A 26,032-nucleotide genomic window follows, 5' to 3' on the forward strand; every position below is an offset into this window, starting at 1 on the left:
TCTCTCTCTCTCTCTCTCTCTCTCTAGCTCACTCGCTCACTCGCTCTCTATCTCTTTTGTGGAGAAAGTATTGAACAGGATTTCAATGGCCCCACACCCCACCCCTCAGGGTGTATGTGCTGTAGGAAACAACAATGAGAGAGGGAGCTTTAGAGTAGCACCCAGCCCATATTCTAACTATATCCTCATAAAGCCTAATGTTAGCTAGTGTACTTAGCGGGTTAAAAAGAGATTAGGCTCTCTCAGCTTGGCATAAGAGATGCATTAGAGTGTGTGTGTGTGTGTGTGTGTGTGTGTGTGTGTGTGTGTGTGTGTGTGTGTGTGCGTGCGTGCGTGCGTGCGTGCGTGCGTGCGTGCGTGCGTGCGTGCGTGCGTGCGTGCGTGCGTGCGTGCGTGCGTGCGTGCGTGCGTGTGTGTGTGTGCGTGCGAGAGAGAGAGAGAGAGAGAGATTGAAAGAGTAAATGTGTGAGAGCATTGGATGAGGGTAATTGATTTGAGTGGAGGCTGTATGGAAGAAAGGAGAAAATAAATGCAGAGAGGGAGGGAGAGAGCGATGGAGAGAGACAGAAAAGTGTACATGTGCACTGATGAAATGAGGAAGACAGGGAGATGATATATAGAAAGAAAGATTCAGACAGAAACTCTCAGACAGCAAATGTTCTGATGCGCAACAGACAAGGGAGAGGAAGGAGAGATAGAAAGAGAATCGATGGAAGCAGAGAAAGTGAATGTGATTGAGGAAAAAGGCATGTTTTGGGCTGAAGGGATGACTGACCTTTCTGGCTTGAAACAGCCTGCAGAGCTGATTAGACATGACACTGCACCAACAGCCATAGGCCAAAGCATTGAATTGGCCCAATCAGCACTTGAGACACTCTACAGCAGGGGTCTTCAACGTTTTCAAGCCAAGGACCCCTTAGCTGAGGGAGATAAAGCAGGGACCACCACTACATATTGTATAAACTTGTGTTGCAGTTTTTCATTGACTTGTTTGACAGCACTGTCATTAGTATATGTTGGATTCATGTTAATGACATGAATCCAACTTTTTTTTACCTTTACACCAAACCAAACCAAAATGCCTAAAATAGACGATCTACAAGCTCTCAACGCCTCGCAGCGTGAGGCCTTGAGGGCTTGTAGATCGGCTATTTTTGGCTTAAGTTCTCCTCAGAATAGGGTTGCGAGGGTTCAAGTTGTTCATTTAAAAGCATTATCCTATCACACAGAGATTTGGCGGTCCCAGACACCCTGTTGAAGACCCCTGCTCTACAGTGTACACATTGCCTTCAGTAACAATGCACTTCCCAGCAACCATGCACTTTTGCCACTTTGCAGAGAGAGGATTTGGGTGAAATTATAAAACAAAATGTTGCCCTATGCTTTTTCCAGGCCTGCAGCCACAGCTTCCGTTCAGTTCATTCCATCAGCAGTGAGGACTGTTCATTTATACATAGAATCTGAGATGAGGTTTTATGTCATTAGATGGTGAATCGCTTGAGGCTTTCCTCCGTGTAAAGCCACTTTATTTATATAGTAAGAACCAAAGCGTGTAATTTCTCCCTATTTTCTTTTCACCCCTTCTTTATTCTCATCTCTCTCTCTCTCTCTCTCTCTCTCTCTCTCTCTCTCTCTCTCTCTCTCTCTCTCTCTCTATTGCTTGCTCGCTCTCACATGGCTTATTGCCATCTAAGCTGTTTGCTTATCATCTTAATTTTTTGTTTCCTTTGAGATGAGTGTTCAATGCTCTCCACTGACATACAATTCACACTAACAAACACTAGCGCACACGCACGCACGCACGCACGCACGCACGCACGCACGCACGCACGCACGCACGTACGCACGCACACACACACAGAAAATCTAAATTGATGTACACATTCCATAATACATTTATTGCTGATACATTTCACATACATTTCACAGCCCATGAATCTGTCCATGGTCATTCAAGGGTCAACAAGCCTTGTTTCTGGCCACTTAAATCCAATAACAAGCCCTCAGCTGAGACGAGCCAGCTTTATTGGTTGTAATTTAGTACAGTAACAGACCTCTCCGTCACTCCCATTCTGCCTCCTGCTAAAGGTGTGCAAGTGTGTGTTGTTGTGTTTGTGTCACATTGGATTCTCCTGATCCAGTGCCTCCCTATATTTAGCTAATGTGTTGTCTTTCTCTCTGTGTATCTCTGTGTTTCTGTCTGTCTTTCTGTCTGTGACTGAAATGCATGTCTTTATGATTGTCTGTTTGACCGTGCTCTCCACTGGTCCCATCCTCCTCCACGCTCTTTATTTGCTTTTCACGTGTGTCTTGGGCACGTGTTTGTTTTTATCTGTTCTCTGTGACTTGCACTCTTTGTATATCTGTTCTAAATGTTTCTTTATGTACTGTATGTCTATCCATTCCCGTCCGTCTTTCCCCTCATGTCTTTCCTTGTCGTCTGTCTGACTGCCTACCCGTCTTGTCTGTGGGTTTGTGCGTGTCTCTGTCTCGTCTTTCCCCCTGTACCGTACCCAATCCGTCACCTCCTCTAGCCTTTGTGACTTTGCTGAACGGGGACCAGGCTCAGGATGCCATCCGCTCCCTCCACCACAGCACTGTTCGGGGACGCTCCATCACGGTCACCCTGCAGCCCACCGACTCCCTGCTGTGCGTCACCAACCTGCCCCACACCTTCACCGCCCAGCAGTTTGAGGAGCTGGTGCGCGCCTACGGCAACATCGAGCGCTCCTTCCTGGTGTACAGCGAGCTGAGCGGCCACTCCAAGGGATACGGCCTGGTTGAATACATGAAGAAGGACTCTGCGTCCCGCGCACGGTCAGAGCTGCTGGGCCGGCCGCTGGTACGTCAGAGCAGTGGTCCTCAAACATGTTCATGTCAAGGGAGCCCAAATTGATGGTTTTGTGCTGGAGCTCAGCTGTTATATAAAAAAAAGTTTAAATAAAATAGGGCTTAAGTGCTTAAACTGTTCCTCATTTTGCTGGGGACCCCCTAGAACCCCCTCAAGGACCCCTGTTGTCCCCGGACCACAGTGTGAGGACCAGAGTGGATTTTGGGCATGTTGATTTTGAAATCAAATCTTTCCATAGTATTGTTCTAACTTCTGCACTACAATTACAATTTAGGCACTTAGCAGACACTTATCCAGAGCGACTTACCAGCATGAGCAACTAAAACATGAGAACAAGTGACCAAGATATGTCTGCAGTGCATACTGCATAATAGCCATACTGTATTTTGTTCCATCGCTAGCATCAATATAAACATAAGGTGTCAACAGGGAGACTGAAGTGCTAGGGGGTGCTGTACAGTCTGAACTTGGAAGAGATTAATCTTCCGGTTATGACTGGAATGGGGAGTTTGGGATGTGTGGAGCACTGTCCAGGGTATTTTAGGGAAGGCTTGTGCAGTATTCCTGTATTAGCTGGAGGGGTTGTAGGGTTGGATGAGGCCTTGAAGGTTTGGGGGTGCCATACAACATGAGTTTTCAAAGAGGCCATAATGTGTGGATAATGTCACTTAAATATCTTCATTATCTTTTGGACAAAGAAGAAGCTCATAGTCATTTGGTATCAGTAACAAACTCAAATGTACTTAGAAGTGACTTTACTGCTGATAAGTCTAACAGTACACCTTACTGTACAGTAAGTCAGTTTTCTCTAGATTAAGGCATTCTTAACCCTCGATTCATTACCATCATAAAAAGATACACAGTAAAAATACTTAATTTATCTATTTGAAATGTTGAGAAGATTCAAACTGTCTGTTCGGTTACAAAAATGTAACCAAACAGACCCTTACAAGTGAATTTGGTACACTCACAAGCCCTACCTTACAAGTCCATTTGGTGCAATCTCAAGCCCTACCTTAAAAGTCCTGTTGTACGCTCTATGAGTTAAATTCAGACTGAGGAATGCACACAATAAAACTAATGTGCTGTAAAGTTTGACAATGCCTTATGACAAGTGGCGTTTATTTGGCCCAATATAAAAGACAGCCAAAGTGCAAGTGAAGGAAAACTGAAGCTCAAGGCTTGACAGAGGTGAGGAAAGAGAACAATTAATTAATTTGAGATGATAGTCAGTTGAGCAACAACAGCGCTAAGAGCTGTTTTTCTCATTTCATGGAAGAGCAGTATTTTGCAATTAGGCCATAAAATAAATTACAAAAAAACATTGTCTTTCTTAGTTGTGGGTGGAATTCACACAAATTAATTAATTTTCAGTCACCTATCAAATTAAATGTATTTATGAAGCACATTTAAAATAAATCTTGTCTACAAAGTGCTGTACAGAGCAATTTAAACAGCATGACAGAACAGTCAACCTACAGTATATGCGAAATTAGGAATGTAACTAACTATCGATTATTTTATTAGCGGTTATTCAGTTGATTCATTTACAATTCAATCTACAAGCTCTCAACCCTACTGTATTTTAAAAAGGAAGAGGGACAGAATCAAACAGTTTTTTATTTATTTTTTAGAATTGATTAAATCGGTTGGTCGGAGCAACTGTAAGAGAACCTGTGTAATGCTGTCCCACAGGGCGAGAGGTCATTGATGGTGCAGTGGATGGACGTGAACCAGCTGAGCCAGGAGCAGCATCTTCATTCCAGGTGTCTGTGTGTGGACAGGCTGCCTCTGGACCTCTTTGACTCAGAAGAACTGACCCAGCTCTTCTCTGACACATACAAGCCTGTCTTCTGCCAGGTGAGGGTTTGTGCATAATGTGTGTGTGTGTGTGCGTGCATGCGTGCATGCGTGTGTGTGTGTGTGTGTGTGTGTGTGTGTGTGTGTGTGTGTGTGTGTGTGTGCGTGTGCGTGTGCGTGTGCGTGTGTGGAATTGGGATTTATGTATGTATGTCCATGAGTATAAATACACACAGGCCACCCAGGAAATTATGTAGTATGTTTTGAGTAGAGATGTCATACATGTCAGAGACGGCATTGCTGCTACCGTTGCTCGCTGACAACAGTGTCATAGGGCTGTCAAATCAGCATTTATGAACCCGTGAAACGCAAGAAGCAGTCTACCAAATGATGGCAGTTCATACTGTGCGCACGCACGCACGCACGCACGCACGCACGCACGCACGCACGCACACACACACATGCACACTCATCAGTGGAACTTCACCAGGTAAGAGAGGTTGGTGTGAACTAGCTCGTTGTCCAGTTCACATTGGAATCAGCTCTTCTATTGGCCAACCTGCTGCTTTGCCAAGCGATTCATTTAGTCATTATGCCAATTGATTCCTCTGCACACATTTCTGTGTCATCACTTGCTGTTGTATCCTACTGACTTACCTACCAGTGGGGGCTCCGGGAGGACCTAGAGCAGGGCTGCCGAAAAGGTAGATAGTGATCTACCAGTAGATCACAAAGGCTGTGCAGGTAGACCACATTACATGCCCCTAAACAAATATAATTAAAATATAAAGACAAATATTTATAAACAAAAATCCCCTCTTTTTGGTATCTGTCACTTGAATTAAGGTGACTTGGTTGATTGACATCAAGGCTCAAGACTTCACGGCTTCTAAAGTATTCAAACCTATGCAAATTTGTTTTCAAGAATCAGTAGCATTACAAAGAATCCGAAAACCGCTTCCATACAGAATGGGATGAAGTCTTTTGCCCCCCACTATTTCTCATTTCGAGTGCGTTTGTCTTATATGTAACGCCAGTGCCACTATTACAAAGCACCCTCAGGTAAAAAAAAAATTGGGGTGGGTAGATCATGTCGAGCTGGTCATGTTAAAAGTAGCTCTCAAGTCAAAAAAGTGTGGGCATCCCTGACCTAGAGAGCCTTCATCCTACTGCTCCCGCCCAACACTCCCCGCTGACAGGTGCCGCCCCAGGCTTTAGGAGTACATGCTATGACCAATATTACTCTCCCCGCCCGGCTTCCCTCCCTCAAACACGGGCCAATTGTGTTCGTATCGACGCCCGACAAAGTCGGATGCACCACGGTGGATTCAAACCCACAACCTCCGTGGTGGGCAGGGACCACTGCTCCACCGAGTGCCTGCAGACGATGATATTGATCAATCAGCCAAGCATAAAAAGGAGGAGCTGGGTTGGTGGTTGTTTTAGACCAGTGATTCTCAATCTTTTTTGGCTTGAGTACCCCCCCTTTCCCAGATTTTACCCCCTTTACCCGACAACATTTTTCTTATAAAACTGCCATTGATTGATTGATTGAAGAATTTATTAGAAGTTTGCAATAGAAAAAAGTACAGTTTCATGACAGTACAAATCACTGGTACAAGGTCAACTAAAAGGAGATCCTAGAAAGCCGAGGCTTATTTCCACAGGAACCATTAACTATTAACTAGTGGAATATGATGCTTTTAAAAATATAACATCACAAATAAGAAACGGAGTGAAAGAGTTTCAAATGGTAACTCCCCTTTATTTTCAACAACTTTAAACACATCCCAGTTACCTGCTACAATGTAATTTCAGTCGTCATCACATAACAGTAAATATTGTCGATTGTGGAGAGACCACCGATTACCCATTTTGTACAACAGTGCAATGTCTTCTAATCATGTGAAAAACATTGATTTAATTTTAAAGTTTCTTTTCGAGAACATTTACAGTGCCAATCCCGAACTAGTTCGGCTTTATTTGTCCTTATCAGAGTGCCGATCCCGAACTAGTTCGGCTTTAAAAAAAAAATAAAAAAAAATCTGTTTACACGGCCCGCGAGAGCGTCGCGCCGCCGATATTTACCATCCACTCCAATGCAATCCAGGATCTTTAGAGCTCATTTTCTCTGTTCCATGCATATCCATATTCCATGCATGAGGTGTGCAAGGTTTAATCATGGCTAAATTGCCGAAAATAGGGCTTCTAAAATGCTTGGTAGCCAATAGCTAACTAACTTCAAGCTAACTTCATCCTCTTCCTGTACATGCACAAAGGAAAGTGTTCAGGCAAGTCATGGCTGCAGGGCTTGTGCATATACCAGCACTTGACTATGTAGCATTCTATGGCCATTGGGCACCCTCTAGTGGTGAAAAGGTGGCATTGAAAGAGTTAACTAGAATGTACAGTATATGATACAAACACTTACAGTAAGCACTATTCAAACATGTTCAAAAATAGCCAATCTATATACAGTCACGTTTACAGTTAGCCTTGATACAAAACAATATGACTGATGACCGTCTTGATCCAAGGCTAATTTACCTCAAAGAAGTGATTATTTAAAATACTTGCATTTTTGTGTTTTCATTTCATATGAAAGTATAGAATCAGGGCTCTATAAACTGACAGAATTTTCACAGAACGGAATTCATTTGCAAGTGTGATTCGAGTTGTGGTTGGTTGTTTAAGTTGGATTGGTTAAACTGACAACACAATATGTCCATATACACAATGGGCATTCCCAGAGATGGGATTAATATTGATACTATAAAAGGGATTCTATTGTATGAGCATTCCAAGATATGGGCTTAATATTGATGGGCATAAAAGGGATTCTATTAGTGTGGTTGCCCTAACAGGGCATCATCTGGGAATCAGATGTAGAGGTCAGCTACATATATGGAGATAAGTGATGATCCAGTCGTCTCCATGTACTGTATGGATATCCAGTAAGGGTGTAACGATATAGTAACTGAATCGAAAAATAGATTTTAATTTGCAATGATCTACTATATAGTTTGCAAAAGCAAAATATCGTACCGTTTTGGCTTTGTATCGTATCGGTATCGTTTTACAATGCAGATAATCGGTATCAAATCGTTTTGCAGTGCAAATAATTGATTGTATGGAAACTAAGTATTTGTGCCTTGTATTTAGCAATTTTAAGAAGGAAAATGAAAAAGAGGGGTTTAATTACTTTTCCATTCCATATACAGTAGCTACTCTTGGTCTATCGATAAATGTGTGTAATCTCTGTGTTCATGTCAAGGTGCGGGTTTGTCCATATGTGTTGAAATATTATAATCTATACTATAATTTTGTGAATGTCTGAGTGAGTGTCTGTCTGTCTCAGCGTTTCTCCTCGGTGGCTGGAGCAATTGATCTGAAATCGCATCACCATTAGCATATGAACACACCTGACATAACTGTGAAGCCCGTTTGTCACTTTCACAAATCGCATGCTGTATATTAGCATTTTTATGGTGTATCTACTATCTATTCTGCATCTAGCTTGAGGCACATCTATTCTGCATCTAGCATGAGGCAAAATGTTTAACCAGCTCTGTGTGTGTGTGTGTGTGTGTGTGTGTGTGTGTGTGTGTGTGTGTGTGTGTGTGTGTGTGTGTGTGTGTGTGTGTGTGTGTGTGTGTGCAGGCAGGCGGGTGTGTGTGCAGGCGGGTGGGCGGTATCTCTGTAGCCATTAAACGAAACGGGTTTCTTACATTGATGCTCCTACAGTACATCATGCAAGCACCAGTTAAAGTTACTTTCCATCCCTCATATACTGTGTGCACAGTGCACATCCCATAACCCACACACTGCACATCATTTTGGAGCTCATACTGTATCTTTGAACGGGTAAGGGCTAGTGTCCATTTATTTGCAAGAGAATCACAGTGTTTACTTAGCGCTCTGTGGATTTGTCTATTAGTGAGGGTGGTTACTTCTCCTCACGCTTTTAGTATTTACAAAGATTACTGCCATTAGTATTAAAACTAAAGAAAATTGCATATTATGAACATTTCATATACAGACACCAGCACTCTGACGAATTGCCCACAATTTCCCCAACCATGCTTGGTTTAACAGAAACATTTCCAGGATATATCCAGTATGTTTAATACATTTTTCTATTTTCTATTTTCATTTCATTTGATCTGTCACAGTCTGCTCTGCCTCTATTGCACCTTAATGCATTATATTCATCCTCCCCCACATGTCCATTTGGGCATCACTCACTCGCATCTGTCATCTACCGTATACTCCCAATTTTAGCTCCACCCCTCTGGCCTGCTCCCACACAGAAATCAATACACCTACATCATCTGGGTCCCTTGATGCTTTGTGGGCGTTTAGCTCATGTTGCTACACTGTTGCAGAGCCAGCAGGCGTTGACCTATGGTTCAGCATTTCGTGCAAGTGTGTGTGTGTGTGTGTGTGTGTGTGTGTGTGTGTGTGTGTGTGTGTGTGTGTGTGTGTGTGTGTGTGTGTGTGTGTGTGTGTGTGTGTGTGTGTGTGTTTGTGCGTGCCTATACACGTGACTTGGCTCTTAGGATGTAGCATTTGAAACTCGCTATATCCACACACAATCTATCATACATGTATTTTACATCATTGTCAAAATGATAAAGAAATCAAACCAAGTTTGAAGTGAGCAGTGATGGTGCGTGCGCGTGTGTGTGTGTGTGTGTGTGTGTGTGTGTGTGTGTGTGTGTGTGTGTGTGTGTGTGTGTGTGTGTGTGTGTGCCCGTGTGTGTAGCAGTTCATTTCAGGGTTGTGTGTGTCACCAGCGGTATTGCAGCATGCTCAGGCTACATAGAGATAGTAACATAGCTACACACACACTCAAGCTTAGGAGTGGTGTGACCACCGCTCGAAAATGAGAGCGGGCACTTAAAGCTGATAAAGTATTTATTAGCTTTTTTATTTAGTATATACTAGTCCTTACCCGTTCAAAGATATGAGCTCTGAAATGATGTGCAGTGTGTGGGTTATGGGATGTGCACTGTGCACACAGTGTATGAGGGATGGAAAGTAACTTTAACTGGTGCTTGCATGATAATATGTAGGAGCATCAATGTAAGAAATACCCGTTTCGTTTAATGGCTACAGAGATACTGTGTACCGATCTGCATGATTTTGGACAAAATCTGTAACAGGGCCAGACAACCCCCCCAGTGACCAGTTGAGATAACATTATTCTACAGAGAAAAAAAAAAGAAAAAGAAAAGAAAAAAATAGAAGCCGGTCTGAGACTTTGCATTGTGCGTCACACTCGCTCTTGATGGATCTGAAGGGCGCTTCAAATCCATCCTGCTGATGTACCGTCAATCTGTTGCCTCCACAGAGGCCACTTGTCGCACTCACCGCCTTCACAGTGCACTTAACCTGCAGCCCTTCCCCATGCCCTGTGATTCCCTCGCACAGCCCAACCCTCTGTGTTCTGTTCATTTAACTCTCCAGTGTAAAAATGTTACCAATTTATAACAATCTCAGGGTTGAGTTACGTAACATTGCGTGTCCATGAAGGGCCCTTCCTCCCAGGCACTGGTTCGGTGTGAGTCAGCCTGTGAGAGGTGGACGGAGGCGGAGATGACCATAAAGAATGTCAGCCGTAATGGGGTGGGGGAGAGACCAACATGTAGGAAGTGGGAGATAAGTGGAGGAGAGTTTTTCAAATGTCAGATCTATTAGAGAGATTGATGTGATGGATGGATGGATGGATGGATGGATGGATGGATGGATGGATGGAGTGAGAGCTGAGAATGTCAGCCCTAATAGCAGAACGGAGCGGGGGATGGAGAGATGAAGCGATGTGAGAAGCAGGCCGAGAACGTCAGCCACGTTGAAGGGATGGAGTGAGATGTTCACAGTTAAAAGTACAACAATGCCAGCCAGATAACACAAGTACGTTAAGTGCAGAAAAAACAAGCTTGCTAGAATGATAGCTCAGTGACTGATGGAATACCAAACTGTGTTGGGATAGATGGAAAGTTGTGTTGAGGAAGAGACAGGCTGATGAATGAATGAAGGGGAAATGAGGGAGAGAATGCCAGCCACAGGCACGGGTACATATCAATAATGGCTGATATAGTGTCTGACTGTCTGCCTCAAAGGAGACAGGGGTCCTTGTACAGTATCTTCAAGTCTATGTCCTTTGTACGTGCAACGGGAAACCAAATTCTAGCAAGTTGGGTGGGCGATATGGTGATAATTATCGTTGAGACGATACAATGTCTTCACGATATGCCTTTTCAGAGGTATCATATATATCGTGATACAATTGAGGGAGCCTTATAAAAAATCCTGTTTAATCGTTAATACAGAGATTCATTGCAGAATTCAATTTAAACCTACATTTTGGTCTAAACCAGTAGTTCTCAAACTTTAAAAAGTCAAGGTCTCCACTTAACTCTGACAGTATACAAATGAAACCAAATGGACCTGTATTTGGTTTCATTTGTATACTGTCAGAGTTACATACTTGTAAAGTTGAATTTAGACCTCCCAAAAGGAACCCAGAGAGTCTAGTTTTTGTCAAGTAACTTGAAAAATAACCATAAAAATCAACGTGAAAAAGAATTGTGATAAAACTGTGTATCGTGATACAGCTTGGGAAAATATCGTGATATTGTATTTTTCCATATCGCCCACCCACTCTATTGTCAATGATCTCTGTTCTCACTTGCATCTTTTCCTCTTATGCAGGTTGCATAATGGTTCAGGTGACTACTCTGATGGCTGATATCTTCCTCTTGCCTTGTAACTTTAACCACTTGAACCCCAGCATCCGTATTCTGGGGGGAACATTCACCAAAAATAGACGATGCAGCTTGCAAGCTTGTAAATCAGCTATATTTGGCAAAGAGATTAGCTGTAAATGGAAAAAGAATTTACCAAGTACAGTGCAACTCAGGTCTAGTTTGGGAAACAGAGCTTGTGTGGGCGGCCTGTTCACGCTTTTTCACAAATCACAGATTGGGACTTGGCCTGACAAAGAATTTACGTTGTGAGAAATGTATTACTTTCATCTCTGCGCAGTTGATTAAAGACTCATAAGACTCAATTATAGGCATCCTTCAATGAGCATCAAATCTGAATCTGAATTTCTTATTCTACAGTATGAGGGAAGAGCACTAAGAGCGGCCCTTTCAAGGCCATTTTTTGTTCATTCATGGTCCGCAGTGTTTAGTAAAATTCCATTTTCATTCAATATAAACACTGATATACGTATACTTGGTTGCATAACAGTGTTGCACACCAGATGTACAAGCTCACAGATGCATCACACCGTGACTCATTATGAGCTAGTAGATCGGCTATTTCTGATTCACAATCAAGTATAAATTAGGCATAGCCTAAGTGTTTAAAGCCATTAAACCTGGAAAGCGGTGTCTGAGATGTTTTTTAATCAAAAAAACTTCTACCTCATTTGTTTCTCTCTCTCTCTCTCTCTCTCTCTCTCTCTCTCTCTCTCTCTCTCTCTCTCTCTCTCTCTCTCTCTCTCTCTCTCTCTCTCTCTCATCCATGGCTTTCACATGGTCATATGGTCACTGCCGGGCAGAAACCTTGTATCTTTGGACATACCGGTACAAGGTTTCCACCTGACAACAACGATATGCTTCCCACTGACAAGTGTACTGTACTCCAGTATGGATCTCACTGTCAGGATTCTCCCCCCCTAGACAGTTGTGACATAGCAGGCATGACCTCAGCACTCTGGTCAGGACAATGATGCTGCATCAACACGCACGCACGCACGCACGCACGCACGCACGCACGCACGCACGCACGCACGCACGCACGCACGCACGCACGCACGCACACACACACACACACACACACACACACACACACACACACACACACACACACACACAGGGTTTCATTGGCTTTTAGATGTGCCACTGGGATTCAGTCTCTGCTGGCACGGGGATCAACCATACAGGTCAGGAGCTGTCTCTCACACACACGCACGCACACACACACACACACACACACACACACACACACACACACACACACACACACACACACACACACACACACACACACACACACACACACACACACACACAGATGTGCATATTTCTTCTTGTACTGTACTGTAGGTCTTGTGATGTGACTGTCCAACTACTATATCATCCTCTTTGTCACTCCATATTTGAACTCCACAGCAAACTGTTGAGCATGTAGGATTTATGATACCACATTTTAGTGCAGCTCTATATATATTCAAATACAAAACACATTTTCTAGTACTCATTCAATTCTACTTGAGACTTGAAAAATTAAGATCAGATTTGACCTGGTGAAGCCATAGCTTGTTCAAGTAAGAACTTTGGTAACTACAGTACTTGGGCACTTTCACACTGACGTGGCTAATCAAGTTGGGATATTCCACTTTAAAAAAAACTTTTGTCGTCTAATCAGGCTTTTATGAACACCCTGGACAGTTTTTAATTTGCTTCATTCAATATTTAGATATTTGATGTAAATGTTATCAGGCCCTCCAGGCCCAGGGCCTCTCCCCATACACACCCATTGTAACTTCAAACTCTATTTTAACCATGATAGATTCATTAAAAACACCCATTGTTTTTTCTGGTGACTCATACTACCCTCCTAATACGTGAGCAGGCCGTGTTTTTTCATTTATTTTTAATAATTCTTTGGGGGGAAAAAATACAATAACAAATTATAAAAAATACAATAACAAATTATTACAAATAAATCGAAAAAACACAGCCTGCTCACGTATTAGGAGGGTAGTATCTACTAGGGCTGTCCTCGACTCGGGATTTTTGAAGTCGATTCGAGTCGTGGGGTTCATTCCGACGCGTCGACGAATCGTTTTATAGTCTACTTTGTGTAAAAAAAAAAAAAAAAAAAAAAGAAAAGTGTTGCTTTAAACGTCCACATCAACATAACACAATAATACATTAAGATGATTGAATACACAGTGTTTTCGGTGATATCGGTGCGCGAGCAAAAACGTTATCTGCATAGCAATGTTAATGTACAACACACCGTTAAAACAAATAAAACATCTCCGCTGTTCAACCCTGCCCCGTCTCTCTGCAGCGTGCAGTAGAGATGAGACATTCGCAAACGATTCCACTCTCTTGAACGGCTCTTTTAAATGAGCGATTGGATTCAGTCCGCAGTCGCGGGACACCGATCACTGACAGAGTAATGAGTCGGTGTCGAGAACGGATTCATTTCAGAAACGGATCATAAACAGCGGGAGGCACAGCTCCCGCTAGAGCCAGCAGTGTGGACATGTCATGGACGCAAACACAGCGAAACAAACATCATCGTGGATTACTTACAACACTGGAACAATTCAGAAGCACTTTAATTAGAATATGTAACTAGTAGCCTACACTTGAGTATGTTAATTTGACTTTAGTAGATTGTTTAATTACTTTGTGGACGTGCGTTTGTGCTGTGGCAGGTTATTTAATATGGGATTTTGACAGCAGTGCTTCTCCTCCTCCTCCGGAACCGTCCTGGCTCCGAATGTTTTAACGATGCAGCGATTCTGGCCGTTCCGTCTCACTTTCACCCCTATGCTGGTGCGAGACAATAAATAACTGTTCGCCAATTGCTACATCTCTCAATTGGAAGTACATGACACCAGTGCACTGTTGGCAACAGTGCACCACAGTAGTAGGCTAACTAGTGATATAAAAAATATATATATTTTCGACTCCTCGACTCAAACAATTGGCGTCGATTCCCGGGGCTTAAAGCGACGCGTCGATTCGTCGATTTTTAGAGGACAGGCCTAGTATCTACTAGTATGAATCTGTCATGGTTAAAATGGAGTTTGAAGTTACAATGGGTGTGGGGAGGTGTCCTGCAGGATGAATTAAGCAAATTAAAAACTTTCTAGGGTGTTCATAAAAACCTGATTAGATGATAAAATGACCAAAAGTTTGTCAGTGAAAAGTGAAATATCCCTTCAAGTTAATCGGGTTCATGTGGCTACGACAGCTAGACAAGAAAACACCTGTCAAGAGTGGGACTGATGTCAGGTTTAATGGGCTTTCACCACACAACAAGTACAAGGACACCATTTATATCTCCATCATCTCATCCAGAGGCGTCAATTGGGTATGGCAAGGTATGGCAGCTGCCATACCTTTACAGGGGGGAAATGTACTTCTTAAAATAAATTAATCATGCCTGTTGCTAAGGTCTGGCAACATGACTGGTGTCTTGCACGCGCGCCTTCGCGCGCGTGCAAGACACTAGTCATGTTGCCATACCTTAGCTTTTGCTGAACTGACGCCACTGATCTCATCTCATCTACTGAATCAACTCATACTGAATAATTATTCACAGAACTCATGTGTGTGTTCTAATTACTGCCTGGTGGTTGTTTACTCACCCCCCTTCGCTTCCCATTGCCTTAAATCATAAGCACATTTCTTTCCCGGGGTTAGAGGGAGGCTGTGTGTTTCTCTGTTGCTCTGATGCTTGGACTGAATGGAGACTTGATTGGTTTGGTTCTCAGGCGATTATGACGACAATGTGCAGGTGGAATTTGCTACTCTTACAGGAAGTGTTGTTTGCGTGGGTGCTTCCAACAGGAGTTTGCCTGTGTATACGGTGCATAGATGTTTGTGTGTGTGTGTGTGTGTGTGTGTGTGTGTGTGTGTGTGTGTGTGTGTGTGTGTGTGTGTGTGTGTGTGTGTGTGTGTGTGTGCTAGCCCTGAATTTTACATGTATGAATTTTTATGAGCTGTCTCTCAAAGCTGAGCCTGCCATGTCAAGGGGCTTACATACCCCCTTCGGACGCACGCACGCACGCACGCACGCATGCACGCACACACACAAACACACACACACAGCAATGACAGATGCCACATCAAAGGATTGTACAACCGTGACCTTTCTTATAATTTGCATGTACCCTGTGTAAGTCAGAATTATATTTTAGTATTTTAGGTAAATAAATAAATAAATACTAATATTGCTGCACCAGTGGTGAACATGGACCATGGATTTCACTATTTTACATTTCCTCCTGCTGGCGTAGAGAAGAGGGAATAAATCCTGCACACCGTCTTCACTTACAGCACAATGTATTGTAGAAAGAGCTTGTAGATCAGGTATTTTCACAAATCCCGTGCAACACTCCTGTATGATGAAGTATAGGGTCAGGTTTCTGCCTGACAGCAACAATACAATCTGACGAGGAAGCATGGCTGAAACACAGCTGTGTGTCCAGAACAGACATACTGTGGGACAGTGATGTATTAATCCAAAAGACAAATTTCCCCTTGATCAGTAATCAATAAGCTCTGGTCCATAATCTTATCAGATAGCAGCGTTTCACTTCCAGTAGCCTATGCCCTGGATTCCAACATCATCTTTTTGCCTCGGTAAAGGTGATAGTAAGGGGATTTTATAAGATATTTGACCAATCTGCGAAGTAAATCGTTACCAAGAAATTTCTTCACCAATGTGTTTCTAAAGGTGTGTAATAATATGTACTAAAATGTTGAAATTCAACTCCCGGGGGAAACCTCATAAAAAAACTGATTTGTGTTTGTGTCCCACTAATTTACTATACAGGAAAAAAATACAAAGAATAAATCTGCTTTAAGTAGCATGTGAGGGGTCAAACTAGGGGGTTTTCATGATGCTGAATCCATTGCAAGCATTTGTTTTGCACGAAAAACATTCCTTGGGCTAAAATCGGACCCACAAAACGATGGTTTAGTGATGAATCATCACTTTTCACCGTTTTGTGGGGGCCATTTGTCGCCCATGGAATGTTTTTCGTGCAAAACAAATGCTTGCAATGGATTCAGCATCATGAAAAAACCCTAGTTTGACCCCTCACATGTTACTTAAAGCAGATTTATTTTTTGTATTTTTTCCTGTATAGCAAAGTTAATGGGACACAAACAAGTTAATGGGACACAAACACGAATCATTTCTTTTATGAGGTTTCCCCCGGGAGTTGAATTTCAACCTTTTAGTAAATATTATTACACACCTTTAGAAACACATTGGTGAAGAAATTTCTTGGTAACGATTTACTTCGCAGATTTTCTTATGTTCCCCTTACTATGAGCAATGTTCAGTAGAAAAGGCTTATATACCGTAATATCCTTTTATTAGCCTATTATTTGGTGGTGGGTTTAAATTCTCATTACACATTACATAAAGAGAAAATACATCCTTTAGTAACTTTATTTACACGTTATTTACGATAACCTTAGTGAATTTAATTGAACACACAAATCAATAAACCATAGCTCAGTGGATCAAGTGCAAAATGTGTTTCCTACCGCAAGCGTTTTAGTAAACAGGTTATAGTGTTGCTGCTGGAAGCAAAAAAAAGCAGGGACATAACACAAGGTGGCTTCAGTCAGTAAGGCTATCTTCAATAGCATGCAGTATAGTGAGGTGAAATGGATGACATTTCCCTTCAAAGACTTATATGGACGCTATCAGTGGAAAGAAAATGAAAGGGTCTTTCTTCATCAAACTTTTTTGACACACACAAACATGCACACACACACACACACACATGCGCGTTTTTCATTACACTGCAGTGTGATTTATGTACCAGTCCCTGCCCACTTGCAGTGCAGTCATATTTGTCATGCAGATTCAGAAATAATGATTAGCGTGTTTGTATTTTGTCATGCGTGTTTCTTTCGGGCTCATTTCCTCACAGTCCCGACTCCCACCCCCTCTATACAGTACATCACCACGCTCACTCACTCACTGATGACACATTAAAAGATTTTACTGTGTACCCTGATTCCCTTATCACGCCACCCATTACTCCCTCTCTCTCTCTCTCTCTCTCTCTCTCTCTCTCTCTCTCTCTCTCTCTCTCTCTCTCTCCCTCTCTCTCTCCCTCGGTTTCCTCTACCATCAGTGGTAGATTGGTTCTGTTTATTTGCATGCATTCTGTTTAATGTATATGCCCATGATGAAGGCTATCGACCCACTCCTCTCGGGAGCCATCCATTTAGCTCACTGCTTCCACTCTCTCTCTTCACATGGCACACGCTTCCCGTCCTCTCCCTCCCATCCTCTCCTCTCTGTCCATCCGTCCATCCATCCATCTAGGCCTGTCACAATTATTACGTTATATCATCGCAATTATTTGTGTGACAATCAATTGTCAACTTAAAGTTTGTAATTATGACAGCCATCCATCTATTGGTAGCTCAGAACAACCTCAGCAGATGAAAGAGAGGATAGGAGGAGGGCTGGTACTGTAGGAGGGAAGGGGTTGGAATGAGCTCTGATACTGAAACCCATTACTGTAAAATGGCTTAAAGCATACATGGGCAACTGGCGGCCTGGGGGCCACATGCGGCCCCCACCTTAACTTAATGCGGGTACTGATATATATTATTGATTTCAGCTGTTACAAATGCAAACATGGAAAAATTACCTGCTTTAATTACTTCAGTCTAAATTAGTAGCTTAATGACTAGTATTAAAATGTTATTGTATTTTGTCCAAATGTCCAAAGTATTTGTATTTCAGTTCATAAAGTTAACATAAGAACATATAAATGCATTTGAAATGAACAAATACAATAAAAAAAGTTACTTTTCAGGATTCCACTTCAAAAATAGCAAAATTAGCAGATCTACAAGCTCAAAACCCGCCGCACTGCGACGCGTTTTTAGCTTGTAGATCGGCTATTTTTGCTATGTATATGCATTGTGACCCTCTGGAGTGAGTGTGAAAATGTAGTGGCCATCTCCAACATCAAAGTTGCCCACCCCTGGCTTAAAGTGAACTACCACTGGAAACATTATAATTGACTCTAACAATACTGTATACTCACTCACTGTAAATGACCAATGGAGTATGAATACTATTTTTATATGCATGCTGATTTGATTCACACGTCTCCTTATTCTTCTACTGTATGTGTTTGTCTTTGTCGATTATTTACAAAGTAATGCTTAATTAGACAGCTGGCGCTTACGGCCGTGCTTCCCACTATACATTAGTCCGACTCCGTTGTTTGTGCCTGGAGGTGTGGTAAGAGAGTAAATTAAGGAAATGATTTGATTAATGCTACTAGCAGAAACAAAGCATAACTTTTTTTTTTATGTATTCTGTATTTGGATTGAACATGAAAGGAGCAGGGGTTGCATTCTTAGCTATAGAATAATTATTTCTGAATAGCTTTCTAGTCTCTGGTGTATACCATATGGAAAAACCTATAGTCACAATCTCATAATCTAATCGAACTAGGCAAGATCCATGTTATTTCCGTGGATGTGGGCAAAAACCTCTTTGAAAGATCTTTGAATTACATGTTAAGATTCTTAAAATAGCCTCACAAAGATGATCATTCCCTTCTTGCCATTATTTTATTCATGTGTTCAAAATGAATTCATTCATTATTATGCCCAGTACAGTAAGAGTTAAGAGTTAAGATCTGTTTATTTGACAGGGACCGTGCTCATTAATGGACATGTCAGTTTTCACTTCAATGTAAATGAGCCAGAGTTAGCCCGCCGTTACTCACTCACTGGCTTCCCCTACATGTGCAGTATGGCAGGTGGTTTGTTTTTAGCCAAAAGCCATTTAGCTTTTAGCTATAAACTATTAGCCCTTTTATCCAATCCATTACCCATTATATAAGCTATTACCCTGCATGCATTATTTAGCTGCTCTTAACAGTAGCCACTGGTAGAACTGTTGACACTTACTTCAATGAAACTTGGCTTCAGCATGAATGTTACTAGGTAAAATATATGCCCACAATAAGTCTCTGCTATTGAACAGAAACCATGAAAAATCCAAGGGTTTTCTGTTGCTTGTATTGGAATGAGACCATGGGGTATTTTGCAATGTGGCCATTAAAATGTCTAATCTTGTTTACTTTGTAATTGAGGTGAGTGTGAAACTACTGTTATCTTCACCAAGCCAAGCTGCTGGGGACAGAGATTATGTTCTTGGCTGTTTGTGTGTGCAGAGCTAATGTATTGTCCAAATTCCAAAATCCAAGTCAAATGTTTTATTCTTATAAGATATAATAAGATCAGCTATTTTAGATATTTTAGAAAATTATCATCTTTGCCAGCAGTATAATGACATGCCCAAAATAGTGGCACCAGGTTGTAAATGTATATGTTTCATTTTTAAGATATTTTATTTGATTTAGGGATTTTTTTCTCATGGACACCTTGACTCATAGTCGAGGTGTAGCCGTGGCTGGGAATCAAAGTCTTTTGTATGCAGACTGTATCAAAGCTGCAGTTGAATTAAACTTCAACTGATACAAGCTTTTGTCATTTCTTCGCAGATATGTTTTGAACTTTCATCAAATGTACTGTTCTTTTTTGTAATATTGATGTAAGTCCCATATACAGTACTTGGTGGTATGACTCAAGTGAAAATAATGTTTATTTTTTATTTTTATCTTGCTTTAAAATAAGAACAACCAGGGTCAATGTGGTAAAGGGTATGCTTTCAACTGATGCACATGTTTGTGTTTGTGTCCTATAGCTGGCTCAGGACGAGGGCAGCCCTGTGCGGGGCTTCGGTGTGGTGGAGTACGAGAGCGCGGAGCAGGCGGAGGCCGTGCTCCTAGAGATGGACAGAACGCTGGTGGGAGTACAGGAGATCCGCCTGTCTCTCTGCACCCCGGGCACCTCAGGGCGAAGCACGCTGGCTGCACTCATCGCTGCACAGGGAGTGGTACGTACGGTATGGAACAAACACCGCGTCCGTGTGTTCATGTGCACACGCCTACGCATGCATGCACGTACTGTACTGCAGTACAGTACGTGCATGCATCTATATACGTATTTGCACATACAGTATAACTCTGAAAGTGTACAAATGTAACCTAATGGACCCTTAAGGTTGACTTCGATTATACACTTTTCAGAGTTCTCTCTTACTCACTCACTGGCTTCCCCTACATGTGCATCTGGCATTAGCATGGTGGATGAATAATGCCCATGTTGTATGTGGACAACACATGAGACCCAGGTGAAAACCCAGACAAGTTTCTTAGCAAAATCCTGAGTATTCCTCAGGATTTTATTGTGTGCGATGAAGAGGTGCAGAACATCCCTTCCCTTTCTGTAGCTTGTCAGAGAAATGCGTGCACATTCTGCACAATAACAATGTATACATACACTGTACACTCTAAATGATCCACACTAAGTACTACTAACATGCAATGCATTGCAATTTACTCTTCCTTACAAGAGGACAACGTACACAAGGTTGCTATCCTACTGGCAGCTTGCAGTGGGTTGTTGCATAAGACCAGCTGTTTCCTGTTTTATGCAAATGAAGTTTTGAAGTTAAAATCAAAAACAAAAATCGCTGAGGGAAATCTGCCACTCCAAGAACACAAAGTTCTTTGTGAGGGAAATGCAGTCTGTTTTCAATGTAGAGATAGGAGACACTAGAAAATAATAATTGTAATGGGGATGTTCATAAAGAGGAACTTTGCAAGTATTTAACCACTTTTGGCAAAAATTGCAGATCTACAAGCTGAGTTGATCTGGATCTGGTATTTATGAACAGGCATGGAGACCCGTCCCAAGGCATACCTGGACTTGCGATATGACCACAATGGAAACAATCATCAAGTTCAAATAACTTCAATTCTCTTTTCTTATTTCCTCTTGCCTAGAATCAGGAGAAGCTTTCTCATAGCATTGCACCGAGACAAGCCAGATGTTAGTGGGTGTTAGGTCTTTTTTTGTCCTGTGGGAAAGGCCCCTTAACTGTATTGTCTCTCCTACAGGGTATCGGGTGGAAGAGATGCACTGACAGTATAATTATAGTTCTATAGAGTAGACCATCTCTGTCTGCCTGAAATAAACCACGCCCTCACACACCAGCAACACGTTCTGACACATGGGTCAGTGACGTGACGCCCCAAAAAATGTGTTTTTAAAAAAACTTTAAATTGCAGGCATAAAAGTTATTTACTTTTGTTCTACTCACTCTCAACCTTATGGAAATACATTCTGTTTTTAGATATTTTATTGGAATCAGACTTTATTCAGCAGTTTGTTGTACTTGTGCCTAAAATCGTCATATGGTGTGACATGAAAATAATTGTTCATAAAATGAAAATGGAGTACATCTTTCTTAAGTTACTCACTTTATCAAAGTCCTTTATCATAACTAACCAGTGATCCACTATAGTTTTTTGAAAATTAATTATATCTGTATGTTTTTTTCATAATCGACACTCTGTGTGAGGCCCATGTTCATGATCTTACAACATATTTTAAATGTATTCTGTCAAAACTTTCTCTAAAATTACACAAATATTTGTGACTCTTCCTGATAATATTCTCTATGTAATGCATAAACATTTTTTTGGTTTAATCATTAATAAAGGTATGATTTTTCACTATTTGGAATGTCACACCAAATGATTTTGTGTCACACCGTATGATCATATCTTCATGTGTCAAAACAAACTGTGTTTAACCTACCTATTAGTGAGTACTGAACTTTACTGATTGATTAAACAATTACCCAGGATAACATGGCCTTAATATTTCTGAACAGGATATTATTGTAGGGCTTTAACATGGGATAAGAAAGAATTGTAGTAGTAGATGGATGATGAGGATGTGCACAGGAATGCTACACACACCTAAGTCTTCTGCCGGCCCACGGCAGAAGGATCCTAAAGAGACAATAAGGCGCATAGCCACACTTGGAGCCAAGGCAACATTTTATTAACACCAATTAGTGGAAACAGAACTCAGCATTCAGGTAAATTGCTTTTTTCCGAAGTCTCCTGAACTTGAACACAGCATTTTGTGTTGAACAAATGTAATTAGGAATCATGACATTACACCACATCTCCACTAGCTAAAGAGTGCTGGGTTGCGCAACTCCAAAAATAGCTGATCTACAAGCACAACGTGTTGAGCGCTTGTAGATCAGCTATTTTCGCTAGTTTTGTCTCGGGTCCTACCTTAACACTGTCCACTGTCCAGTCCAGTGAGTGAAAGTACAAAAGTATTAGATCAGATTAGATTATACATTTAGACTGTATTGTACATCAGCCAGTCGTATTTGGTGAGGGTAGCAAACCGGCTGCCTTGTTGTGGTTCTGCTATGCCACAGACAACCTCCTGCTCTTCTTAGAAAATGCAGTCTCGCCCCTTTGGCTCCTCTCTCCTTGCTGGGTCATTGTTTAGTTTCTCCCTGTACTTTCTCGTTCTCTCAGCACTTGTCATTTTCCAGCTGACAAAAGAAAATGGAATGTATAGTTTAAGACAAAGAGAAAATATTGTTTAGATTGAAACAATATGTTAAGGTTTCTGTGAAGGGGTTTCTGCTCTGTCTGATGAATTTGAAGTATCACTGAATGAAGCTAAATTACATTTTATGTAAAAATGTTTAAAACAAATGTTTAAATGTACAAAAGAAACATGGAACTTTGTTATTTATTGTTATATCTGTAGTTAAATACAGTATAAATCATATGGTGTGACAATCAAGTCATATGGCGTGACAAGCAGACCTGTCACACCATATGATTAAGTGTCACACCATATTACTGTTTTCTGCATTTAGGTTTACCTTGAGGCTACTATGTACACATTAGCATGCTAACAGCATGCTAGCTATAACAAAGCAGCCTAGATCTACATGGAAATATGACCAAAACTTCAAATAACTTAAGCTTTTTTTAAAGAAAAGGTGTCACACCAAAAGACATCCAGAATGGTGAGTTTGTGAACGTTTCAACAAGATGGCATTTCATGAAAATGTTAAAATCATAACTCACCTCAGACACCTGTCTTGCAGTTGTGCTGGGAGTGCTGAATAGCCTTACAGAAGAAGGACCTCTCTAGCCAATAGGTGTCCAAATAATTGCCTGTTTAATTTTTCCAAACTAGTGTCACACCAAATGATTTTGGGTTGGGGGACAAAATGTTTTTGATCAGAAATGACTGAAAACATTATGCTTTGACTTTGAAAAGATATAGGCTCAAAATAGACATTTTTTTTAGCCTAAATTCATTTTCAAATGATTTTTAGCAATTCTTTTTCTTAGTTTTATTCAAGTTCCCACTTTGAGAAACAAGGTCAGGACAGTCACACCATATGAGTTTTGCCATGTTTGGTTGAAGATTCTGAAGAAATGAGGAATGAAATGTTTTAATCTTGAGTAAGTTCACATAAAGCTTAATGTCCTGCACAATATTCAGAAGGTTTTTGACAAATATATTTTTTATTTATACATGTTTGACACCGAGGACAGCGAAAACGTTACGTCACGTCACCCACCCACATACAATCTAACAGACCCATTATCTATTCTAGACACACACATGCACATATACAGTAAGTGGCCCTACAGCAGGGGTAGGCAACCTTAGGCATGGGTGCCAACATTGGCACAGGGGAGGGTGATCACTGGCACACTGGGAGAAGTGCGAGAGAGAGAAGATTTTTATTTTAAAATCAATTATATTTTTTGTGAAATGAAGTCACCTAATTTACAGCAAATGACATCCTGCACATAATTCTACATTAAAACTCTGAACTCTGACTGGGGAGATTATTGCTCTAATGAGTCTAATGATCGTTATAACAATGTCCTGTCAATCTAAATATGTCCAAATGTTTGAAGGCTTGTCATTAAGTTTATATTGACACGGCACACTAACTATCTAGGAAATAAAAACATGGTGCACTTCATTTCAAAAGGGTTGCTGACCCCTGCCCTACTTTGTGTGAAGATGAGCATGTACGGTACATGTACAGGTCTAACCTAGTGTACCGGTAGTCCACGTTTTCATTACTCAGCCACTTACTAAGACAAAAACACATGGGATTAATGAACCCAGCCCATAGTAGGTTTATGTGCGCAGTAATAACTCAGTCATACCCCAATTAAGGCACTATGCAGATTATGAAAATGGTCCCTTTACTCTGATTATCTTAATTGGGGTGAGGTCATAATATGATTACCAGCACTCCTTTTTATTTGTATGTACACATGCATAAAAATGTCACCAAATAGAGAAGACAGCTTCCCTAGGCTTGGTTAATGAACTGGGTTATGAGAATAATGCAACACATGTCAATTCTTTAATTTTACTTTTAGGCAATTGCCATTCCCTGAAAAGAAATCTCCCTGTGAAATTGTCTCTGTTTATAATACAAGGTTAAGTAATACAAGGTTAAGTTGATTTTCTCCCAGAGAGAAGGTCTAGCCTTGAATTCAAAGGCAACAGAGTAAGGGTGAAAAACTGTTGTGATAACGGTCCCGTGCTCTGAATGCCAGCATGGTGACAGAGCCTCGTTTCTTAGTGAATCAGCTGAGGCATTTCATCAATGAACCTAACAAAGAGACGTGAAGGAAGAAGTTAAAGGACTTAATTTCGTGTCAACCGACAGTCATGCGACAAAAGCAAAGCATATTCAATTGAAAAGAGTGCTGACGTGAAATGTCGATCTATCAGTGCAGACATGAAGAAAGAGAGAACAGGAGTCACAAGAGAGGCTGCCCAGTGTATAGTATGTTATGCTGAACAGCCATAAAAGCCATGTCACAGTTCAAGGCTGTACTTCATTGTTACATCTTGTGTACAGGTACATAAGAGTAAAAGTATTTTTTGTTTGGCTTCTTTAAGACAATGCAGCAGCATAAAATAAATGATTTAAAAAAGAAAGTGAGAGAGTGCAAAAAAGAGCAAAAATACAGAACATCATTATGTACACGACACGTGCATATAATTGTGGTATATTATATCGTCGTTGTCGGGTGGAAACCTTGTATGTCCAAAACCGTTCCCCTTTTTTATTGTTTTAAAAACGAGTTAAAGTAGTGAAAATAGCCGATCTACAAGCACACAACGCCTCACTTCGCGAGGCGTTGTGTGCTTGTAGATCTGCTATTTTCACAACTTTTGTGTGACACTTTTGTATGATGAAGTAGAGCTTTAATTTACGAAAAGAACATACCATTTGAAACTTGGAGATACAAGGTTTCCGCCTGACAACGACAATATACACCATCAGTAGCTGCCACCTACAGTAAACTGTATGTAAACATATGGACCATAAGAGACAAAGAGCTGCTCATTGCCATCGGACAACATTTGTTCAATATGTGAATGCTATAAGGACCAGATGGCCTGGCACTGGCAACCTCCTCTTCTCCCTCCATCCATCCATCCATCCATCCATCCATCCTCCCCTCCTTCTCTTATTCACCACATCTCACCCTCACTCCTCACCTCCCCTGTGTGTGTGTGTGTGTGTGTGTGTGTGTGTGTGTGTGTGTGTGTGTGTGTGTGTGTGTGTGTGTGTGTGTGTGTGTGTGTGTGTGTGTGTGTGTGTGTGTGTGTGTGTGAGAGAGAGAGAGAGAGA

The 26,032-nt window shown here is 41.4% G+C and overlaps 1 protein-coding gene across 1 annotated transcript in view; it reads left to right on the forward strand.

Moving 5' to 3' along the window:
• Window positions 1-26,032, forward strand: part of raver2 (ribonucleoprotein, PTB-binding 2) — a gene marked incomplete at both ends in the record, with an annotated part of 111,930 nt that overhangs the window by 57,222 nt on the left and 28,676 nt on the right. Inside the window, 3 exons of the mRNA XM_080724360.1 lie at window positions 2,535-2,842; window positions 4,547-4,711; window positions 20,168-20,359. Of these exons, the coding sequence (XP_080580486.1) occupies window positions 2,535-2,842; window positions 4,547-4,711; window positions 20,168-20,359 (665 nt within the window). The remainder of the gene's footprint in view (window positions 1-2,534; window positions 2,843-4,546; window positions 4,712-20,167; window positions 20,360-26,032) is intronic.

The sequence above is a fragment of the Nannobrachium achirus genome, assembly GCF_963921795.1.
Source record: "Nannobrachium achirus genome assembly, chromosome: 1".
Taxonomy (NCBI): Eukaryota; Metazoa; Chordata; class Actinopteri; order Myctophiformes; family Myctophidae; genus Nannobrachium; species Nannobrachium achirus.